This window comes from Apis florea, unplaced genomic scaffold (genome assembly GCF_048593485.1).
Source record: "Apis florea isolate Af1SG1 unplaced genomic scaffold, ASM4859348v1 contig_2350_pilon, whole genome shotgun sequence".
Lineage (NCBI taxonomy): Eukaryota > Metazoa > Arthropoda > Insecta > Hymenoptera > Apidae > Apis > Apis florea.
In genome coordinates, this window is record NW_028256565.1 from 4,120,237 (window position 1) to 4,138,760 (window position 18,524).

The 18,524-nt window shown below is 24.3% G+C and overlaps 6 protein-coding genes across 16 annotated transcripts; 2 read left to right on the forward strand and 4 right to left on the reverse strand.

The window, feature by feature from the left end:
• Positions 1–872: 872 nt before the first annotated feature.
• roh (reduction of Rh1) lies at positions 873–1,679 on the forward strand. Its single transcript, XM_031918534.2, has 3 exons — positions 873–949; positions 1,276–1,440; positions 1,535–1,679. The coding sequence occupies exons 2-3, from the start codon at positions 1,278–1,280 to the stop codon at positions 1,606–1,608; spliced, it is 237 nt and encodes a 78-aa protein (XP_031774394.1). The 5' UTR covers positions 873–949; positions 1,276–1,277; the 3' UTR covers positions 1,609–1,679.
• Acf (ATP-dependent chromatin assembly factor large subunit) lies at positions 1,017–9,675 on the reverse strand. Of its 10 annotated transcripts, none has more exons than XM_031918511.2 (14): positions 9,259–9,675; positions 8,673–8,811; positions 8,378–8,592; positions 8,089–8,299; positions 7,784–8,013; positions 7,037–7,707; positions 6,511–6,975; positions 5,922–6,412; positions 5,074–5,838; positions 4,782–4,996; positions 4,532–4,716; positions 4,248–4,361; positions 3,543–3,894; positions 1,017–3,095 (listed from the first exon to the last, which is right to left on the reverse strand). In XM_031918511.2, exons 1-14 carry the CDS (start codon positions 9,369–9,371, stop codon positions 2,915–2,917), a joined length of 4,347 nt encoding a protein of 1,448 aa, XP_031774371.2. In that variant the 5' UTR covers positions 9,372–9,675; the 3' UTR covers positions 1,017–2,914. The 10 variants fall into 10 exon arrangements, with proteins under 10 accessions (XP_031774371.2, XP_086760792.1, XP_086760794.1 ...); XM_086904666.1 differs by having other exon boundaries at positions 4,248–4,379; XM_086904668.1 differs by having other exon boundaries at positions 8,089–8,311; positions 9,259–9,666.
• A 391-nt stretch (positions 9,676–10,066) lies between these two features.
• Positions 10,067–11,626, reverse strand: Polr3F (RNA polymerase III subunit F). The gene is made up of 4 exons (XM_003696671.4): positions 11,478–11,626; positions 10,662–11,280; positions 10,408–10,569; positions 10,067–10,323 (listed from the first exon to the last, which is right to left on the reverse strand). Exons 1-4 carry the CDS (start codon positions 11,555–11,557, stop codon positions 10,249–10,251), a joined length of 936 nt encoding a protein of 311 aa, XP_003696719.4. The 5' UTR covers positions 11,558–11,626; the 3' UTR covers positions 10,067–10,248.
• Positions 11,170–12,314, forward strand: LOC116414919 (protein YAE1 homolog). The gene is made up of 3 exons (XM_031918532.2): positions 11,170–11,422; positions 11,614–11,771; positions 11,843–12,314. Exons 2-3 carry the CDS (start codon positions 11,691–11,693, stop codon positions 12,230–12,232), a joined length of 471 nt encoding a protein of 156 aa, XP_031774392.1. The 5' UTR covers positions 11,170–11,422; positions 11,614–11,690; the 3' UTR covers positions 12,233–12,314.
• Positions 12,242–14,530, reverse strand: Rpt2 (26S proteasome regulatory subunit Rpt2). Its single transcript, XM_003696666.4, has 5 exons — positions 14,343–14,530; positions 13,440–14,001; positions 12,946–13,332; positions 12,559–12,794; positions 12,242–12,454 (listed from the first exon to the last, which is right to left on the reverse strand). The coding sequence occupies exons 1-5, from the start codon at positions 14,343–14,345 to the stop codon at positions 12,320–12,322; spliced, it is 1,323 nt and encodes a 440-aa protein (XP_003696714.1). The 5' UTR covers positions 14,346–14,530; the 3' UTR covers positions 12,242–12,319.
• Positions 14,531–14,838: 308 nt separating this feature from the next.
• LOC100868703 (dihydrolipoyllysine-residue succinyltransferase component of 2-oxoglutarate dehydrogenase complex, mitochondrial) lies at positions 14,839–18,460 on the reverse strand. Of its 2 annotated transcripts, none has more exons than XM_003696659.4 (9): positions 18,280–18,460; positions 17,727–17,751; positions 17,536–17,587; positions 17,334–17,404; positions 17,125–17,252; positions 16,620–17,024; positions 16,339–16,514; positions 15,798–16,248; positions 14,839–15,736 (listed from the first exon to the last, which is right to left on the reverse strand). In XM_003696659.4, exons 1-9 carry the CDS (start codon positions 18,352–18,354, stop codon positions 15,602–15,604), a joined length of 1,518 nt encoding a protein of 505 aa, XP_003696707.1. In that variant the 5' UTR covers positions 18,355–18,460; the 3' UTR covers positions 14,839–15,601. The 2 variants fall into 2 exon arrangements, with proteins under 2 accessions (XP_003696707.1, XP_012345776.1); XM_012490322.3 differs by having other exon boundaries at positions 17,536–17,654; positions 18,280–18,431.
• Between the last annotated feature and the right edge of the window lie 64 nt (positions 18,461–18,524).

An 18,524-nucleotide genomic window follows, 5' to 3' on the forward strand; every position in this document is an offset into this window, starting at 1 on the left:
AATTAGACTAAATTTTAGAAATGGGTACTAAAATTTTTAGACTTTTATTGTGATTTCATAAATTTTAACATGTAAAATTAAAAAATAATAATCTTGATTAATGACAATGGTCAAAATTTAATAGTTTATTCGTATTCAAAGTATTCATATTTTTAGGAATTTTTATGAAATACATTATATTATATTGAATTTTTACCCAATCTTGAAGAATAAAAACATTAAATTCAAATTATCTACTTAATATATATATTATAATTTTAAATTAATAATTTTAATATATATATATCAGAAATAGTGAACAAATTGTTAGCAAATTATTATAAAAATATTATTTTCTTTTTTACATTCAGTCGCATTGTTATTGATTTTGAATTAGATAAAACGTTAATACATGATCAAAATTGAATTGGATCTAGATTATTATACAATTTGAGTTTTTTATTTGAAAAACGTTGCTTTTGTCATGTAAATATTTTAAATTAAAATTCAATGATATAAAAAATTCGCAAATATATGAAAAAATTTTCGAATTATTAATTCCAACCATTAACAATTTAAATTATCATTTTCAAATTCTGTACGTCACATCTATAAAAACGTATCAAAAATTTTAGTATTTTTTTCTAAAGTTTAATCAAAATTTCATATTGAAATTTGTATATATATAAAATTATTATCTTTAAATGTCTAATTAATTTTTTTTAAATTTAAATAGTTTTATTAAATGAAATATTTTTTTAATACAATCTTCATTTTTTTTTAAATTTTGTCCAATTCTTAACCAATACGATATTAAACTTTAGATTTCGATATTTTTCGATATATTTCAGTAGGTTATTCATTATATAATATCATTCGATGGTCAATACCTGGAAGCTAATTTTTCTGAGTTAATTCGTGAAAATTGTTTTGAAAAATTAAATTAATAAAAAGTATTAAATATTTAAAGGTATTATATATTATTTTGTTAATATTTCAATAATCAATAATTAATTATTAAATAAATAAACTGAAAGAAAGTTATACAAATTTACAATTTATTAATCAGCTCTATATTTATTTTTTATATATTATTTGTCATATAATCGTAAAATAAATATGATAAATACAATTTATGTCGCATAGTTTTTCAAGATTTTGAAAGATTAAAAATTTTTTCTTTTATTATGTCAAATATAAAGTAGAATGATCTTAACTTTGCAAAATAAGTTTTTCACAAAATTATTTAATAATATATTATAACAATAAAAATTGATATTAAATTTTTATTTTCAGTCATGTCTGGAAGACCAATGAAATTTCCATATACAATTGCTGCAAAAATAACTCGCTTTCCATTTCATCATTACTTTGTTAAAAGTGAAACAGGTTGGGTATTCCGGTATTGGGCAATTAGTATACTCATTTGTGCACCTCTATGGTATAAATTCCAACAATTAAGTAAGTGGAATATTTTCAAATCATCTAAAATTATTTTATGCTTATATATATATAATAAATAATATTCTTTCTTTTTTTTTTAATTTTTTTTTAGGTTATAATCCAGAAAATGTTAAAAAATGGGATGAAATCCATAGACATCAATTTTCTGGAGAGATGCGTCATTAAATTATATTTGAAAATATTGTAGTAATATGAAATGAAATGAAAATATAAAATACTAAATTAGTTAATAAAAATTCTATTTCTAATTTTTAATTTCTTGCATAGTATATTATAAACAAATTTCAATTGTAAATCTATTTTAAAAGTTTATTACCAAATTAATCGTATAAAACATACATGATTACAAAGAACTGTTTCTACTACTGTACAATATAGATTAATGATATTTTGTACCGTAGATTTTGTGTAGGGCCAGCCTAAAATTTTTAATTTTCTTAACATAGGTTGATTTTTTCAAAACAAAAAAAAATGTATGTATAAATAAGTACTATTAATATTTTAATGATTCGACAAAAGTTAAAACAGAAATAATTAATAAAATCCTTAAATCTCAATAATTTTATGCGGAAACAACATATTTGAAAATCCTAATAAAATCTATTTTATGTAGAAACAAATAAAAATTTGCATCAATGCATAATTATTTTAGTACGAACTTTTTGAATTCATAAAAAAAAGCTATTTTTATTGTACATGTAAATCATTAGTTATATTATGTGTGACAGCACTTCGGTATATAGATAAATTGTAAAAGACAGATAATATATAATATTTTATGAATTTTGTATCTAATTTTTTGTAAATCTAAGATTTCAAAGTTAGAATTGTATTTAGGTAACCCTCAAAATTTATATTACTTAAATGTAAGAACAATATTAAAATAATGTTAAAATAATAAATAATTATTAATACATTGTAAAAAAATTTGTTCATTAACAAAAAATTTGTTTATAATAATACTAACTCAAAAGACTATTCTTGTACTGGTTCAAGCATATGAAAAGAATTCATTGCTTATGCGCGTGTTTATTTGTTTATAAAATATTCTAAGTTAAACAGTAATTTCTACAAAACGATATGCAAGAGCAATTGTACCATGCTATATAAAATTCTACAAATAATACTGTATATACTTTTATTATAGCAAGCCTAAGAAAAAAAAGTTAATCAGTATATTAATTTGATAATTAACGTAGAAGAAAATATTTTAAACACTTTTAAGCTTGCATTTTATCATCTGTCTCAGATAAATTTTATAAATTCTATGCAGCAATTTTTAATTTTGAATAATTCAAGTCTTTTTTTTTTAGTAATATATACTTTACAGAACTTTTTTAGTTGAATTATGAATTTGTACACAATTCGACATCTATGTGTACAAATTTAATTTTAAGATACATTTAATTTACGTATCAGGAATAAAAATTGATAATCAATAAATATAACGAATCGAGAAAGCACTTTATCTCTATCTTGATTTTTGAATATCTTCTGTATCTTCATCTTCGCTAATTGCAAGATCATTTTCTTCGAGTTTTGATTTCTTTGCATCTGGAGGTCGCAGTAATTCTTCACCATGTATCAATCTTAGTTCTTTGCATCGTTTTTCATAATATTTTAATAATCTCATACCTGCTCTGTACACGTAACTATTTTTAAAAAGATATAATAACTTTCAAAATTTGTAATATTTTAAATGTTCGGAAGCCAAAGATTTTGATTTTAAATGATTATTGTTCTATTTGTTATTGCAATAATTTTGTTTATTTTTTTAAATTTCAAAATAGATTATTGCAAAATATTATTGCATAAATATTCGTAAAATATTTTAATTTAAATATATATTAGTTATAAATGCATATATTATTTATTTTTTATTTTTATTTTATTTATTATTTATTTAGAAAAAGTAAATATTAATAAACAAATATGATATAGAATATGAAAATATTTTATTATGATTAGTAAATAAAATTACTAAGTATTTAAATACTTGCAATATGAAAATATAGCACATTAATCAATATTATTAATTAATCTCGCAATCTCTGGCATCCGAACTTATGAATAAATATATTCATAGTAGTTATACTCACTTATAAACGGAACTGTGTTCTTCATTATAAGCTTGACAATTTTCAAATACTAAGTGACAATCACTGAAGAAATGTTCCAACGTTTCATATTCATTATTGTTAAGTTTGTATTTAATTGTACCAAAATCCATAGGATTGGAAATAATATCATGATAATCTGGAACTTCGTCTTTTGTAACAGGTGATAAGAAAGGCCATGAGTCTCTATGTTGTTTAATATCAGAAAGTAATTCTTGTAATCTTCCTAAACATCCTTTAATTGTTCCTTTATCTTCTTCTTGTTCGATTTCAGCAGCTCTCTTTGCAGCTCTTCTAGTTTGTCTTGGTTCTGTATCTTCTGAAGTACTACTATCTGTATATTAAAATTTATATATAATTAAATAATTTTAGAATCTACATATATTTAAATTAATTAGTTAATGAAAAATATTAAACAAATTATATAAGTAAAAAAGCAAATTATATATAAATAATATAAATAAGTAAAAGCAATAAGATTTAATATAAATTTTAAATGCTTTTTTTTAATAAGATAATAATAGCTATCAAATATACATGCAATAATCTGATCTACGCAATTATATATTAATAACAAACAAATGTATAAAGCAATATATTGTATAATTATATCAAATATCATTATATTTATAAAAAAAAAATTATATATTCATACTACATAAAAGAAAATAGAATTACAATACAGACCGTCCCAGTCTGTAGATTCTGTAGTGAGGAGGCTCTTGGCAAAGCCATGGATGCGAGAGCGTGCTGCTGCAGCGCACAGTCTCTCCTTGTCCCTTTCCCTTTCACGCCCCCTCACTAACAACACAATTAAAACTAAGGAACTGCTTTATTACATAAGTATTTAAAGTAAAATTTACTAAAATGTTAACATAATAATGAAATATTATGAAATAGAGTAATATTTATAAAGTTTATCATCAGTATTTTCTGTTATTATTAAATTACAAATATATTGTAATATTTACCATATTTTATATTCATCTTTCTATCTCTCCTATCTTTGCAATCTGAACAAATCCATCTTCCACGAGGTGCTCTTGTTATAGGTGGTTCTATACATTCTATATGATAAAAGTTTGGACATATATCACAACTGATCAATTTTCCACCACTTTTACATGCTGAACATACATTTATTTGTTGATTACTTCTAAAAAATGTATATTAATTAATTATTAAAAGGTTTATTTGCTTTCTAAAATATGTAATACTTACATATTATCATCACTATCTTCTTCTAGTTCTTCATCTTCTGAATTATCTTCTTCTTCACTTTCAAGAACACGTTTTGCACGATTATGTCGAGTTTCTTTGGTTAATATCACGTCTTCTTCTAATTCATCTTCAAATTTTTTTCTTTTTTTAATTTTTTCTTTTGGTTTTGTTGATGGCTTACATACTTTACAATACCAATCTCCATCTGGAACACACTACAAATAAATATATAATATTAAATATTCTACATGTATCTAAAATTAAAGAAAAGATTAAAAAAAAAAAAAATTACACTTAATTTTGGTTGTAAACAATATAAATGATGGCCTTTATTGCATCCATCACATAATAACATTTTGTCACCATCTCGACGCCGCCTACATATTCGACATTGAGCATTTAATGCACTTCTACTCCATGCAACACTATTTTCTAAAGTACTTAAATGTACAAATAATTGAGCCCAACTTGTTGATGCAATAAGCGATTGTTCCCATCTTTCTTTAATTTCTTCACCAGACCATTTCTTATCTTTTTCATTAGCACCTAACGGTTTCTGTAAGTACTTTTGCTCAATAGCATGAGATAATTGTAAAATAGCACAAGCCATTTGTTTAATGGCTAACTGTTGTTTAGGATCTGGGAGTATTTCATTTTCACTTGGTGAACCTAAATATTTTCCTGAATCTTTATAAGTTTTTATATTAATACTTCCAACTTCTGAATCTGGAGTTCCTGGTCTACTATATTTAGTTTCATTTTTAATTTTATCTAATCCACTATCTGCTTCAATTTCATTCATACCATATACTAATTTATCGCATTGTTTATCATATTTCCCGTCATTTATTGCATGCCTCCATATTTCACGATCATTAACTTTTAAATTTCCTAAGCCCCCTCCTTTTATTCTATCTTCGAAATCTAGAATATAATCTCTTAATGTCAATTCTAAAACATTATCAACTGCCATTTCTGAAGGGAAGTTTAAGTTCGCATTTTCATACCTATTCTTTTTTGAAATTTTATTAGAATGTCCTTTAATAGGTTCTGTAAACTATATGAGAAAAATATGTATATTTTTAAAATTCATGTAATCATAAGTCTTACAAAATTTTAAAAATACTATAAAATACTTACAATTTCAGGATTAAGTTTATGTCTAGGACATTCTTCAATCACAGATATTAAACTTGTCATCTCTTGTATAATATTATTTCTAAGTTCGCCTTCTCTAATTCCTCGTTTACTTAAAGAATTTACTAAAGCTTCTATATCTTCTTGTTTTCCAAAAAAACTCCATTTCAATTCTGACCTCTTCCAATGCACTGGACATTCTTTATCTCCTGTACACGCCATTAAATTTTTTCTAATATCAAACAATTCTTGTTTAAATTCTTTTCGAGATATATCTTTTCTTGGAGATTTAAGTGAATTTTTGTCAGAAAATGATACTTTTTTAGGAGATTTTTTTGCTTTTTTAAAACTATTTTCTTTATCGCTAAATTCATCTTCAAATTTATTTTTTAAATATGCATATGTAGATTCTCCATCTTGTAATTCTGGTTGATAAGGTGTACCATCAGAAATACAATTACCCGGCCACCATTCATCATTTTCTACAAATATTCCTGTAAGAATAAAAAAGAAAAAATTAACTTTATTATATTTTTTTATTATAAGCTTCAAGTTTTTCTTATTAAGCTTGAATATAAAAAAATAATGTTACCTGGTATTGATAAAAATCTCCAATATCTACGATAAGCTCTATCAGAACCTAAATAAACCATCATTTTATTATCTCTAGATGCTTGTTGAAGTTCTTTTAATTTATTTTCATACTCTTCTTTCTTTCTTTCCTCTTCACAATTACCACGTGTGACTTTCTTTGGTATTTTACTTTCATTATCTTTTTCTCGTTCTCTCATTTTTTCTTTTTCTTCTTTTTCTTTTCTTTGTTCAGCTATTAAAAAAGATTTCAATTCTTTTTTTGCTTGATGAAGTTTTTCATGTTTTTCTTCTATTATATCTCGTATTGAAGCAAAAGTGAGCAACTGATTTATTAAACATGTAGCTATTTTTAACTTTTCATTGAGTTCAAATTCATGTATACTACGATGACCCAATAATCTTAAAATATATGCCTCATTTATTCTCATCAATAATGCAGGATCATCTTGATTAGTATAACCACCTGACAAAATTAAAAATGAATGTATTTAATTTTTTCATTTAATAAAATTATATACATATACCTCTTTGAGAATATCTCCATTTAGTAGCAACGTCACCAATTCGTCCTCCAGATGATAATAAATGTTGTCTTAAAATCTCACTTAAAGTTACATGATCTAATGTCAATTCAGATAATTTACAACCTTGATACATCTGACACCAACTAGAAGCTATAGTAGAAAGTTTTACTGCTTTTGTCATTGATGACACTCCTTCATTCATATTAACATCATTTACTACATCTGCTTGAGCATGAATTTCATTTTCTTCATCTGATTGATATTTAAAAATGTTTGCTAATAATAATTGTAAAAGATCACTCCAAGGTCCAGATGTTTCTCTTAATAATAATGCTTTTTCTAATAGATCAAAAGTAAAACCATTTGGAAAATATGCACCAACTTCTAGTTCTTCATTAAAAAATTCTAAAAATTCTAGAATCATTACGCTGTCACCGAATTTTTCATTAGGTATACTATTCTTAACTGGTGTAGCTTGTGGAATAGGAGAAAGATCTTCACATTCAAGATCTTCTCTTGGTTTATTCCATTGTCTTATATATGCAGTCAAAGCTGCTAATTTTTGCTTCTCTTCTTTTTTACGTTCATTTTTCAAGACTCTTTCTTCTTTACGTTTTGCTTTTTCTTCCAGAGCCTTTGCTTTAAGATCTTCTTTAAATTTTCCATTCATTCTGTTTATAAATGTAACAAATTTAATATATAATTATAAATTACAAACTATTTTTAATTTGTCATACATTATTCTACCTTGGTTTTCGAAATTTTTTTATATCTACTCCTCCTTGATTTACTTTTTTGAAAGGATCTGGTTTATCTACTGTTTTTTGTTTTGTTACATCCATAGCAAGAAATTTATCTATTGATTCTTGTTTATGTTTAATAAGTTTCTTAATACGTGATGTAAAATCTGGAGGAGGACCAGCAAATATGGTATCAAATCGTACTTTATTAATTCCATATTTTTGTAAAACACTATCCTATAAATATACAAAATATTTTTTTCATCAATACATTTAAACTATTTTTTAAGTTATATTTATTAGTATACTAACTTTGATAGTCCATATTCCAATTTCATTTTGTTCACATAACTGACGTAAAAAAATTTTATTACGCTCTTTACTGTAATGCTGCTTTCTTCTTCTCACTTGAGTTGCTTCCACTATCATAAGTTGACTAACATCAGAATCTCCAGAATCTAACTGTTCTACTTCATAACGAAATAATTTTGCAGGTGGATGGTATTGTTGTTCTTGTGGATTTCTATGTAATAAACTTACATAGATAAATTACAATAATATGAATACATTTTATACTTATAGATGATAAAGAGATCTCTACCTGTTGTTTTCTTTAGTATATTGTTTAATTTGTTGTTCTGTAGGTGCAATAACTTGAAGAACATGGCAATCACACCAAGAATCTTCTGTAAAACTTGCTTCTACCATTTCACCAACAAAATAACGATCTCTTGCAAATTGATATACATCCTCTATCATTTCTTTAAAAGATGATCTGTTTGTTTTACTGGCAAGATATAATATAGGAATACGTAACTATAATATAAAACATAATATCAATAAATCTAGAATTATAATATATATTTTTAAATCTATAACTCAAATTTAAATCATACCTCCATAGGAAATTCTTTAAGACTTCTTTTTGCATTTTCTTCACATTGTAAAGCTTCTTCATAGGTCATATTTGTTCTGCCAGTTATACTGCATGACCATATAAGTGAATTACATAAAATAATTCTTTCGCAAAATTCACTGCAATTATAAAACATTTTAAATGTAATTTAATAACAATTAATAATATTCTGATAAAATTAATAATATCTATTTATATTTTAAAGTTAAAAATTAAAAATAAAATATTTAAAAAATATAAATTCAAATATATAATAAATTGATAATGTAAAATTAAATAATTTATAATTTAATACAATCTTTCAAATGATTATCTAGTTTTTAAGCAATGATAATAAATGTAAATAATCTAAAGATTTTTTATAACGTATTTTTCAATTTTATCTATTTAGCACAAAGCAAAACTATATAAAAACAGAACGTTGATATATCAATATACATTATTTACGAGAATAGAAGTAAGTGAGCAAGATAAATTAAAAAAATACAAAGTAGTTATGATTAAAAAATCGCATTGACAAAATTGCAAAACATATTTCAAAATGATCTCAGCTGTCATGGTCTTACTTATAGTCCTTGAAAATTTCATTCGTAACCTCACAGTGAAAAACTTCATCATCGTCTTTAAAATCTGAAGAAACGTGAAGACGTTGAAATGGCTGTTTACGAAGTAGCGGCATATCAATCTATTAATATATCAATGCAGTTTTCGTTCACGTTTTTAACAAATTACAAATCAATTCTGCGTCAGTGCTATACTTTTCCGGAACCGCCAGGCACATGCACTTCTAACTTTCACAAAATCGCTTTAAGTTTCAAATGTTATCAAATTCCTGTTAAAATTTTTGTAGTTTATTTCCTTTGAAATTTTGTCTATTCATATGTGTTGAACGTAAAACTTTGATACCATTTCACGAAACATTTCGAATCTCATGACAAAGCATGATTTAACGGTGCTTGTAGAAGCGCGCATTCACATCTGGCACCTTAAAACCGGAAACTAATGAAAAGAATAGCGTTACCAATCTAAACTTATTATTCATTAGCGCGGGAAATAAAAATAAACATGTAATAATATTTAATATTTTAATATATTTGAAAAAATTCAATTCAATAAACCTTTTATTATTCCTTTTATTGTTGATACAATTTATTGTGATATTTTTCAAATGATGTAATTATTATAGAAAATATAAAAATATTTTACATTATGTTTTAAAGTTGGTAAAGAGTATCCGGTATAAATATTAAACTTATTAAATTTGGCGCGAATTACTTTTATCAAGTAATCAAATAATATAAATAAAAATAATTATATTTTATTTACATAATTGTGAATCAATTTAATTGAATTTAGTATTTTATTATCATAAAATAATAAAAAAAATCTGTTTAATTTATTTTTATATATGAAATACAATAAATTATACATAATGTTCATAGATATATACACATATATATAATTATATAATTTATATATTTATTCTTATTATAGTATCATATGCATGTATAACATATAATATAAATAATTATTTTAAATATTTTTTTTATGAAAAATTATTCTAACCATTCTGTAATATATTGGCATTTTGTAGGTGTAACATCACCAACATCACAGCAATTTTTCCTTACCTATTTTTAAATATTTTATTATTAATATATAAAAATATATCATCCAATAAACAAAAAAATAAATACATAAATAAAGTAGCTTACCGGACAAACACCACAAGTAGATTTAATTAATCCTGGTGGATTTAATAAAGGTTCTACTGCTCTATATAAAGTATTTCCATCACCTGAAAGAGTACGTTCTACTTTTCCATCATAAACTAAAGTATTTAATATCATTTCCAAATCTTCAACTGATAATTTTACCTATAAAAATTATTAATATATATTTTTAATATTCAAATATAATTTAAAAATATTCAAATATAATTTAAAAATTTTACAATAATCATTCAAACCTTGCTTATTCCTAAATCAGAAATAAATTTCCATACTTCTTTTGATGAAGCAAATGTAACATTTCTAGCCATTATTGGTCCTCCACCACAAGAATTCATTTGCTCTTTTTTTTTTTCTAAAAATCTATAACATTGTTGATTAAGGACATCAACAAATTCTGCTTCAAAATCTTGATCTTGATACCAAGCACCACCAGTTACAGATGTGTCTGGTTCTAAATTATATAACATATATACTTTTTTCTTACTTGCAGCAACAGATTTAACAGCTTTGATAAATTTTTTAGTTTCTAAGCTTTTTAAAATTTTATTTAATTGAGTTGGCATTAAATTGGATTTAAATCTTATATCACGAATCCAAATGCCCTTATTGCCTGCTTCTTCAATAATAGTATATACAATCTTTTCTTCATTATCTGCACCTTTAGCTATTTTTGCCTTAGAAGGATCTTTCAAACGATATAATAATGAACCACCTTGTTTAAATAAATCAAAATGACCTTGAGATAAAAGTTTATTTATAATTTGAGCTCTTTGAGTAGGTTGTAAATCTGGCATTTCTATAGTTAAGTCTTTATCAGATATTCCTTTTGGTCTTGTTTGTGCTAATGCAATAATTCTGCAATTTAAAATATCATATTTATATATTTTAATATTTTTCATTTATAAGTTTCATTTATATTTTATACAATAATAAAATATAATATTTTTGTATTATATAATAATATAATTATATATAAATAATAACCATAACCTATTAAGTAAGTGTATAAAAAGTTTTTTAATAAGCAATTTTTAGAAAAAATTAAAACTTACTTTTGTTCAATTGATTCATATGAATTTATATCTGCGTTACTTGCTTCTTGTTCTTTTGATGTACTAGGTTCGTTTTCCATTTAATTTTTTTTTTGTTATCCGTATGATTTACCTGACTATTTTTAATATTTGTTAGGTTATATTTTCATGTTTTCATTATTCATTCTATAATAATGACATTTATTATATCAATTTAAATATTATTTTAAAAACATGGAAAATGAATTGGATATCGAAGATTCTTTGAAAATTGCTTCTAAAGAATGGAATCGAATTATTAATACTGCTACAAAGGTATCATGCATATTTCATTATTATAAAATTTTTATTATAATGCACGAGATTTTTAAATATATTTTTTAAAGGATGGTTATAGAGAAGGAATAGAAGATGGATCAAATTCTGTTTTCCAAGAAAGTTTTAATAACGGATACAAAGAAGGTTTTCAAATAGCTTTCATTTTAGGAAAATTTAAAAGTTTATTAAACATTATTTCACGAGATGTTGAACATCCACAAAATATAAATGAAATTCTTGATAAAATTAAAAGGGGTATATGTTATATATGTGTAACAGAATTTCAGAATATAAATGATCAAAAAATTTTTTCCGAAATTATAAATGAACAGAGATCATATTCATTAAAAGTTCTTCAAACATTGTATCAATATTTTCAACCATATGTAAAGCAATTAAATATTAGTGAATCAGATATATTAAAAATCAAAAATTTTTCAGAACTAAAAAATAATTAATTTAACATATAAAGTTGTTTGTATTTTTTATTAGCATGTAAAGCATCAAGTTTGAATCATAAATAAAAAACATTAATTATAATATTTTTATAAATATAATCCTTCGGGAGATCCTTCCTTTTTCCGATACAAAACACTTTCTTTAGATTTTTTGAAATCATCGCTAGTAACTTTCATACGGCGTTCACGTAATGCCATTAAACCAGCTTCGGTACATATAGCCTGTAAAACAAAAAAAATATTTTTAATATATTAAAATTAAGAAATATTTAAATGTTATTTAATCAATTTTTTTTCATTCAAATATCATTTAAATAATATTTTACCTTTATATCTGCACCTGAAAGATCATCTTTAGCCATAATTAATTCTGCTAAATTTACATCAGGTGCTAAAGTCATTCTACTAGTATGAATGCTGAATATTCTCCGTTTTGTTTTTTCATCAGGCAATGGAAATTCTATTTTTCTATCAATTCGACCTGGTCTGATTAATGCTGGATCTAAAGTTTCAATTCTATTTGTAGCCATTACTACTTTAACATCTCCTCGACTATCAAAACCTAAATAAAAGGAAATATTTTTTATTATATATATATATATGGCAATTATACATATTATACAAATTATTATATTATATTATAATATAATATAGTATAATGCATATAGTATGACATTACATTATTAAGATTCAATTTAAAATATATTTCATACCATCAAGTTGATTGAGAAGTTCTAACATAGTTCTTTGAATTTCACGTTCACCTCCACTATTGCTATCATATCGTTTGGTGCCTACGGCATCTATTTCATCTATAAATACGATTGAAGGAGCATGTTCTTCTGCAACTCTAAATAGTTCTCTAACAAGTTTAGGACCATCTCCTAAATATTTTTGTATAAGTTCAGAACCAACGACTCTTAAAAAAGTTGCTGAAGTTTGATTAGCAACAGCTTTTGCCAATAATGTTTTTCCAGTTCCTGGAGGACCATAAAGTATCACTCCTTTTGGAGGTTTAATACCCATTTCTTCATAATATTCTGGATGTGTTAAAGGTAATTCTACAGATTCCTTAATTTCTTGAATTTGTGTGTCAAGTCCTAAATAATAAAATATTTTAAATATATAATTTACATTTGTGAATACATAATGTTATAAAAATTTTTAATGATAATAATAATGATAATTTAATGATAATATTCCATACCACCAATATCTGCATAAGTTTCTTGTGGAGCTTTCTCCAATTTCATTACTGTAACCATAGGATCTGTATCATCCCCTAAAACTCCAACAACAGCATGAACTTTATGATTTAACAAAACTGAACATCCAGGTTCTAATTGATCCTTATCCACAAATGATAAAATTGATACATAATGTTCAGAACCAACAGATGTAGATACTATTGCATGATTATCATCAATTATTTCCTCTAATGTCCCAACAGACATTGGAGTTCCACGTAAGTCATCAACTTTAGATCTTTCTTCCTCATTTTTTTCTTCTTGTGGCTTTAATCTTTCTTGATTTCTAATAAATTCCTCTTCCATTAATAAATAATCTTTTATACGTTCTAATTTTAAAAGTTTTAATCTGCAACGTGTATGTGGTGTAACTTGTGGTAACTTTAAAGCAGCATCTGGTCCTTTTGTACGTCTTTTCTTTTTACCCACTCTTGTTGGAATAGGTGGTTCATATTTCTTTTTTTTATCCTTATCATCCTTCTTGTCACCTCCTGTACCACCAGTACCAGATTGATTTTGTCCCTATTATAATTATTATATTTGAAGATAAATTCAATTTTTAATAGTTAACATTTTCAATATGTTTTTAAAAAGAAATTAAAAAGAAATTAAAAAATTGGAAGAAAATAGAAAAATTTATATATTATTGAAAAAAATAATTAGTCGTATGCGAAAGTTTAATTTTCAGTTTAGTTAGAATAAGCAAATTAATATAAAATAACCTATAATATCAAATAACAAAAGTATAATTGTTAAATATAAATATGAGTAATAGTTAATATATAATTACTTAAATCTTATTTTACATATTATTTAAAAATTATTAATTTATATATATAATTAGAGAAATCTTAGAAATTTACCATTTTACTTTTTGATCATATGAATCGAAACAGCGAAGTCATTTCCGTTATATAAATACAATCGATTACAATTTCGAGATCTTTGTAATATATCGAAATAATTCGATATATTAATTATTATTCGACATATTAATTCGATAAATATATTAATTAAAAGATTGTTAGCTAAAAAATGAAAATCAATAAAAACAAGTAATTTTTAATTTTAATTTGATAACAAGTTATATTATTGAAATTTTTGAAAGCAATATAATATAATAGAGTAATAATATTTAATAAGCTTATTTTTTTATTTAAGAATAATAGCTTACATATTTAACAATATTAATTGTTAAATGCAAAGTAAAATTAAATATTTATAAAAAAAATATAAATTTTTGTTTAATCCCATATGTACAAAAATAATATGAATGATGAAAAATTATATAAATGATTTTTTCTTGAAGAGAATTTTATATGACAAATAGTTTGTATGAATATTAATATCGACAACATATAGATTTGTGAAATTTTATTTTAATATTTAGATACATTTATTTTTGCAATAAAGTATCTTCTATCTTTTCAATTATCGCTTCTTTATAACGTCTCATTCAAAATCATTCAAAAATAATAACGATTAAAAATAGTAAAACAATTATTACATGTGCTTGTTTAAAAATATAATGATTTGTTTACAATTTTTACATCATATATAATTAAATAAGAATATAAAAAGTTTTTAAAGAATATAATGAAATTTTTAAATTTAATAATATTCAACCAATAATAAAAATAAATATCTATTATATATTGTATATATGTATGTTTTTAAGTAAAAATCTTCATATTATCAATAATTTGCTTTTTTTCTTCAAATTACTATGCAACACATTTTAAGTTTAAGTCACAAAAAGTTTAAAATATACATTTTTTTTTTTATACCAATGAAGATTTTTTTATATTATTCTTACTTAGATTTAAAAATCTTATAATTTCCGTATCATATGTTACAGAAAAATTAATTTATATTGTTGAATGTAATACGAGTGAGTTTAATAATACTTTGTTAATAAAACAAAGTTTGTAAAAGAGAAATACATCGTGTTATTTCGTTCGCGTATAATATTTTTCTCTTCTTACTTTCATTTATCACAATGATTAATAAGTATTTAAGAATATGTTGTTTTGATGAACACAATATAATACAACGTGTACGAAATGTTTTAGATATGATGAGAGGCGTGTTTGAAGCGATTCAATAAAAATATTTACGATGCTCAAAGTCCAGCTAATATAATTCTGGGATCTTCTACAGCAGCTTTGATCTTTCTTAAAAACATCACAGCCTCACGTCCATCAATTAATCGATGATCATATGTTAAAGCCACATACATCATTGGACGAATTACGATCTAAAAATTAATAAAATATTTTTAATAATTATTTATATTAAAAGAAATTTTCAATGCTTACCTCGCCCTTTATTGCAATGGGTCTATCAAATACTCCATGCATTCCAAGAATTGAGCTTTGTGGTGGATTAATAATAGGCGTTCCCATCAGAGAACCAAAAACACCGCCGTTACTTATTGTAAATGTACCACCATCCATATCTTCGACAGTTATTTTACCTTTTCTTGCTTTATCGCTTAAAGCTGCCAAAGCAATTTCAATTTCTGCAAAATTTTTATTTTCTACGCTACGAAGAACTGGGACAACAAGTCCTTTTGGTGTTGCAACTGCAACACTAATATCAACATAATCTCTATAAACTATTTCAGCGCCGTCTATTACAGCATTTACTACTGGTTGATCTTTTAAAGCATAGGCACTTGCTGCAATAAATGGACTCATAAATCCTAATTTCAAACCATATTTCTTTGTAAAATTTTCTTGATGTAATTTGCGGAATTCCATAATACGACTATAAAAGTTAAAAAAAAGAAAAAAATAATTAATAATTGAAAAACGAAAAAAATACTAGCAATAATGGTTATAATAAATATTTAACAACCTCATATCAATTTCATTAAATGTTGTTAACATAGCATTCGTATTTTGAGCTTCTTTTAATCGTTCTGCAATACGCATTCGCATTCTATTCATTTTTACTCGTTGTTCTGTTCTGGTACCAGTTATTTCACGTGTATAATCATCAGGAGGTAATTGTACTTTTGCAGCTTCCAATGCCTAAAAATTTCCAATTACATTTATAAATAATTATATAATAAAAAAAATAAAAAATAATAAATAAATAAATTTTATTTATTATTAATTTTTTATAATTATATATACTTGAACAGGTTTAATTGTAGCAACTGGTATAGATACTGCAGGTCCTTGTGGAAGTGGCGGTCGAGCTGCTGGAGGTGGTACAATTGCAGGAGAAGGTGTTGATGGTAATGATGATGTGGGTAATGATGATAATGATGGTGATAATGGTGATGGTGGTGGTGGTGGTGGTGGTGGTGGTGGAGGTGGTGGTGGTGGTGGTGGTGGTGATGGTGATGGTGGTGGTGCTGCTGTTATGCTAGGTGGAGGACTTGGAACTTTTTCAACAACTTTAGGTGCTCCCGGTGTTCCATCAGTAGCACCAATGTCAATAACACATAGCTTCTGCCCTGACTTTACTGTTTGACCATCTTTGGCAAAAATCTCTTTTATTATACCAGAACCTGGTGCTGGTACAGGAACTGAAGTCTATTAAGAAAATAGATCATTATAAATCAATTATATAATATATATTATTTCCTTTTATTTCCTTTTTATTTTATTTATTTATTTTTTTTTTTTACTGTACCTTATCTGTTTCAATTTCACATAAAACATCATCTTCTTTAACCAGATCACCAATTTTTTTATCCCACCTAACATCTCCTTCACTTACACTTTCTGCAAATGGTGGTACTACAACTTCCTTCATTTCCCCTATATGATCAAATATATACAAATTTTATGAGATCAATTTTGAAATTATCTATATTTTTTTTTTGTTCAAAGTTTACTTACATAAAGTAGATGTTGAATGAATATATCTTGTTTGGTCTATCCAACAATGAAATTTCTTATATTTTGTACATCTAGAGATGTGCAAATTAAGATTTTTTGAAAAATAGTTTTTCAATTAAAAAAATTTATAATAATTTATTAAATATATTAAAAAATATATATTTAAAAATATTTAATTTTTGAAAAATATTTTTTAACTTACAATCGGGAGTTCTTGCTGACCACATGTTGGGTGTGGATAAATAGAATGTGCCCTACAAAAATGATTTGATACAATTAATAGTTTATGTTCATGGTTATCCCCAACGTTGATATGCCTCTCTATAAAGATAATGTTTAGATTTTCAACATAGCTCACCACTTCTTTACTATATCATCATTTTTATTTCTTACCTTGACTATATAAAGATCTGACAACCTAAAAAAGAATATATAATATTAATACATATATTTTATTTTTAAATGCAAAAATAATAAGTAAAATACTATATAAAATTATATTACATATACTACAGTTTAATTTATAATATTTATATATAATATACATTATAAAAATTTTATATGTATTACAATGAAAATACATAAAAAAAACTATAAAAAATAGGTATTGGAATAATTGAACAGAAAAAAAATAAATAGAATAAATACGAAAAAAATTTTGATTTTCAATTACAGTTTGAAACTGATGAAAATTAACTTGGTTATCTAAAAAAAAGATTTATGTCAAACAATAATGAAAATTTTATAATTTTTCATTGACAGATTATAGTTGATAGATTAAGTCAAATCGTAACATGTTAAGATAGTATTATATAATCGATGCAATAAGTAAGGATAATATTTCGATAGCTTTGATGGCAAGTTCTATTTCTAAGGACGTTAGATTCTTTTTACCCAATATGTGTCATAAATATTTCAATGTTAATAATAAATGGAACATAGTTACCTTCGTTTGTGATATACTAATTCTTGTTATTACACGAGGCACAAACCGCGAACAGTTGGACAACATCGCGGCCATCCTCGAATATGGAAAATTATAACTTAGATGTTCGTTCTTTACTCTTGCAATGATAAGGAAGTAATACGGTATAGTACAATTAGTAGTGGGGCAAGTTTGCTATGATAAATGTGCGTTCTGAAATTTGGCACTATTGAATTCCAAAAAATATAAAACTTATCAAAATGTAA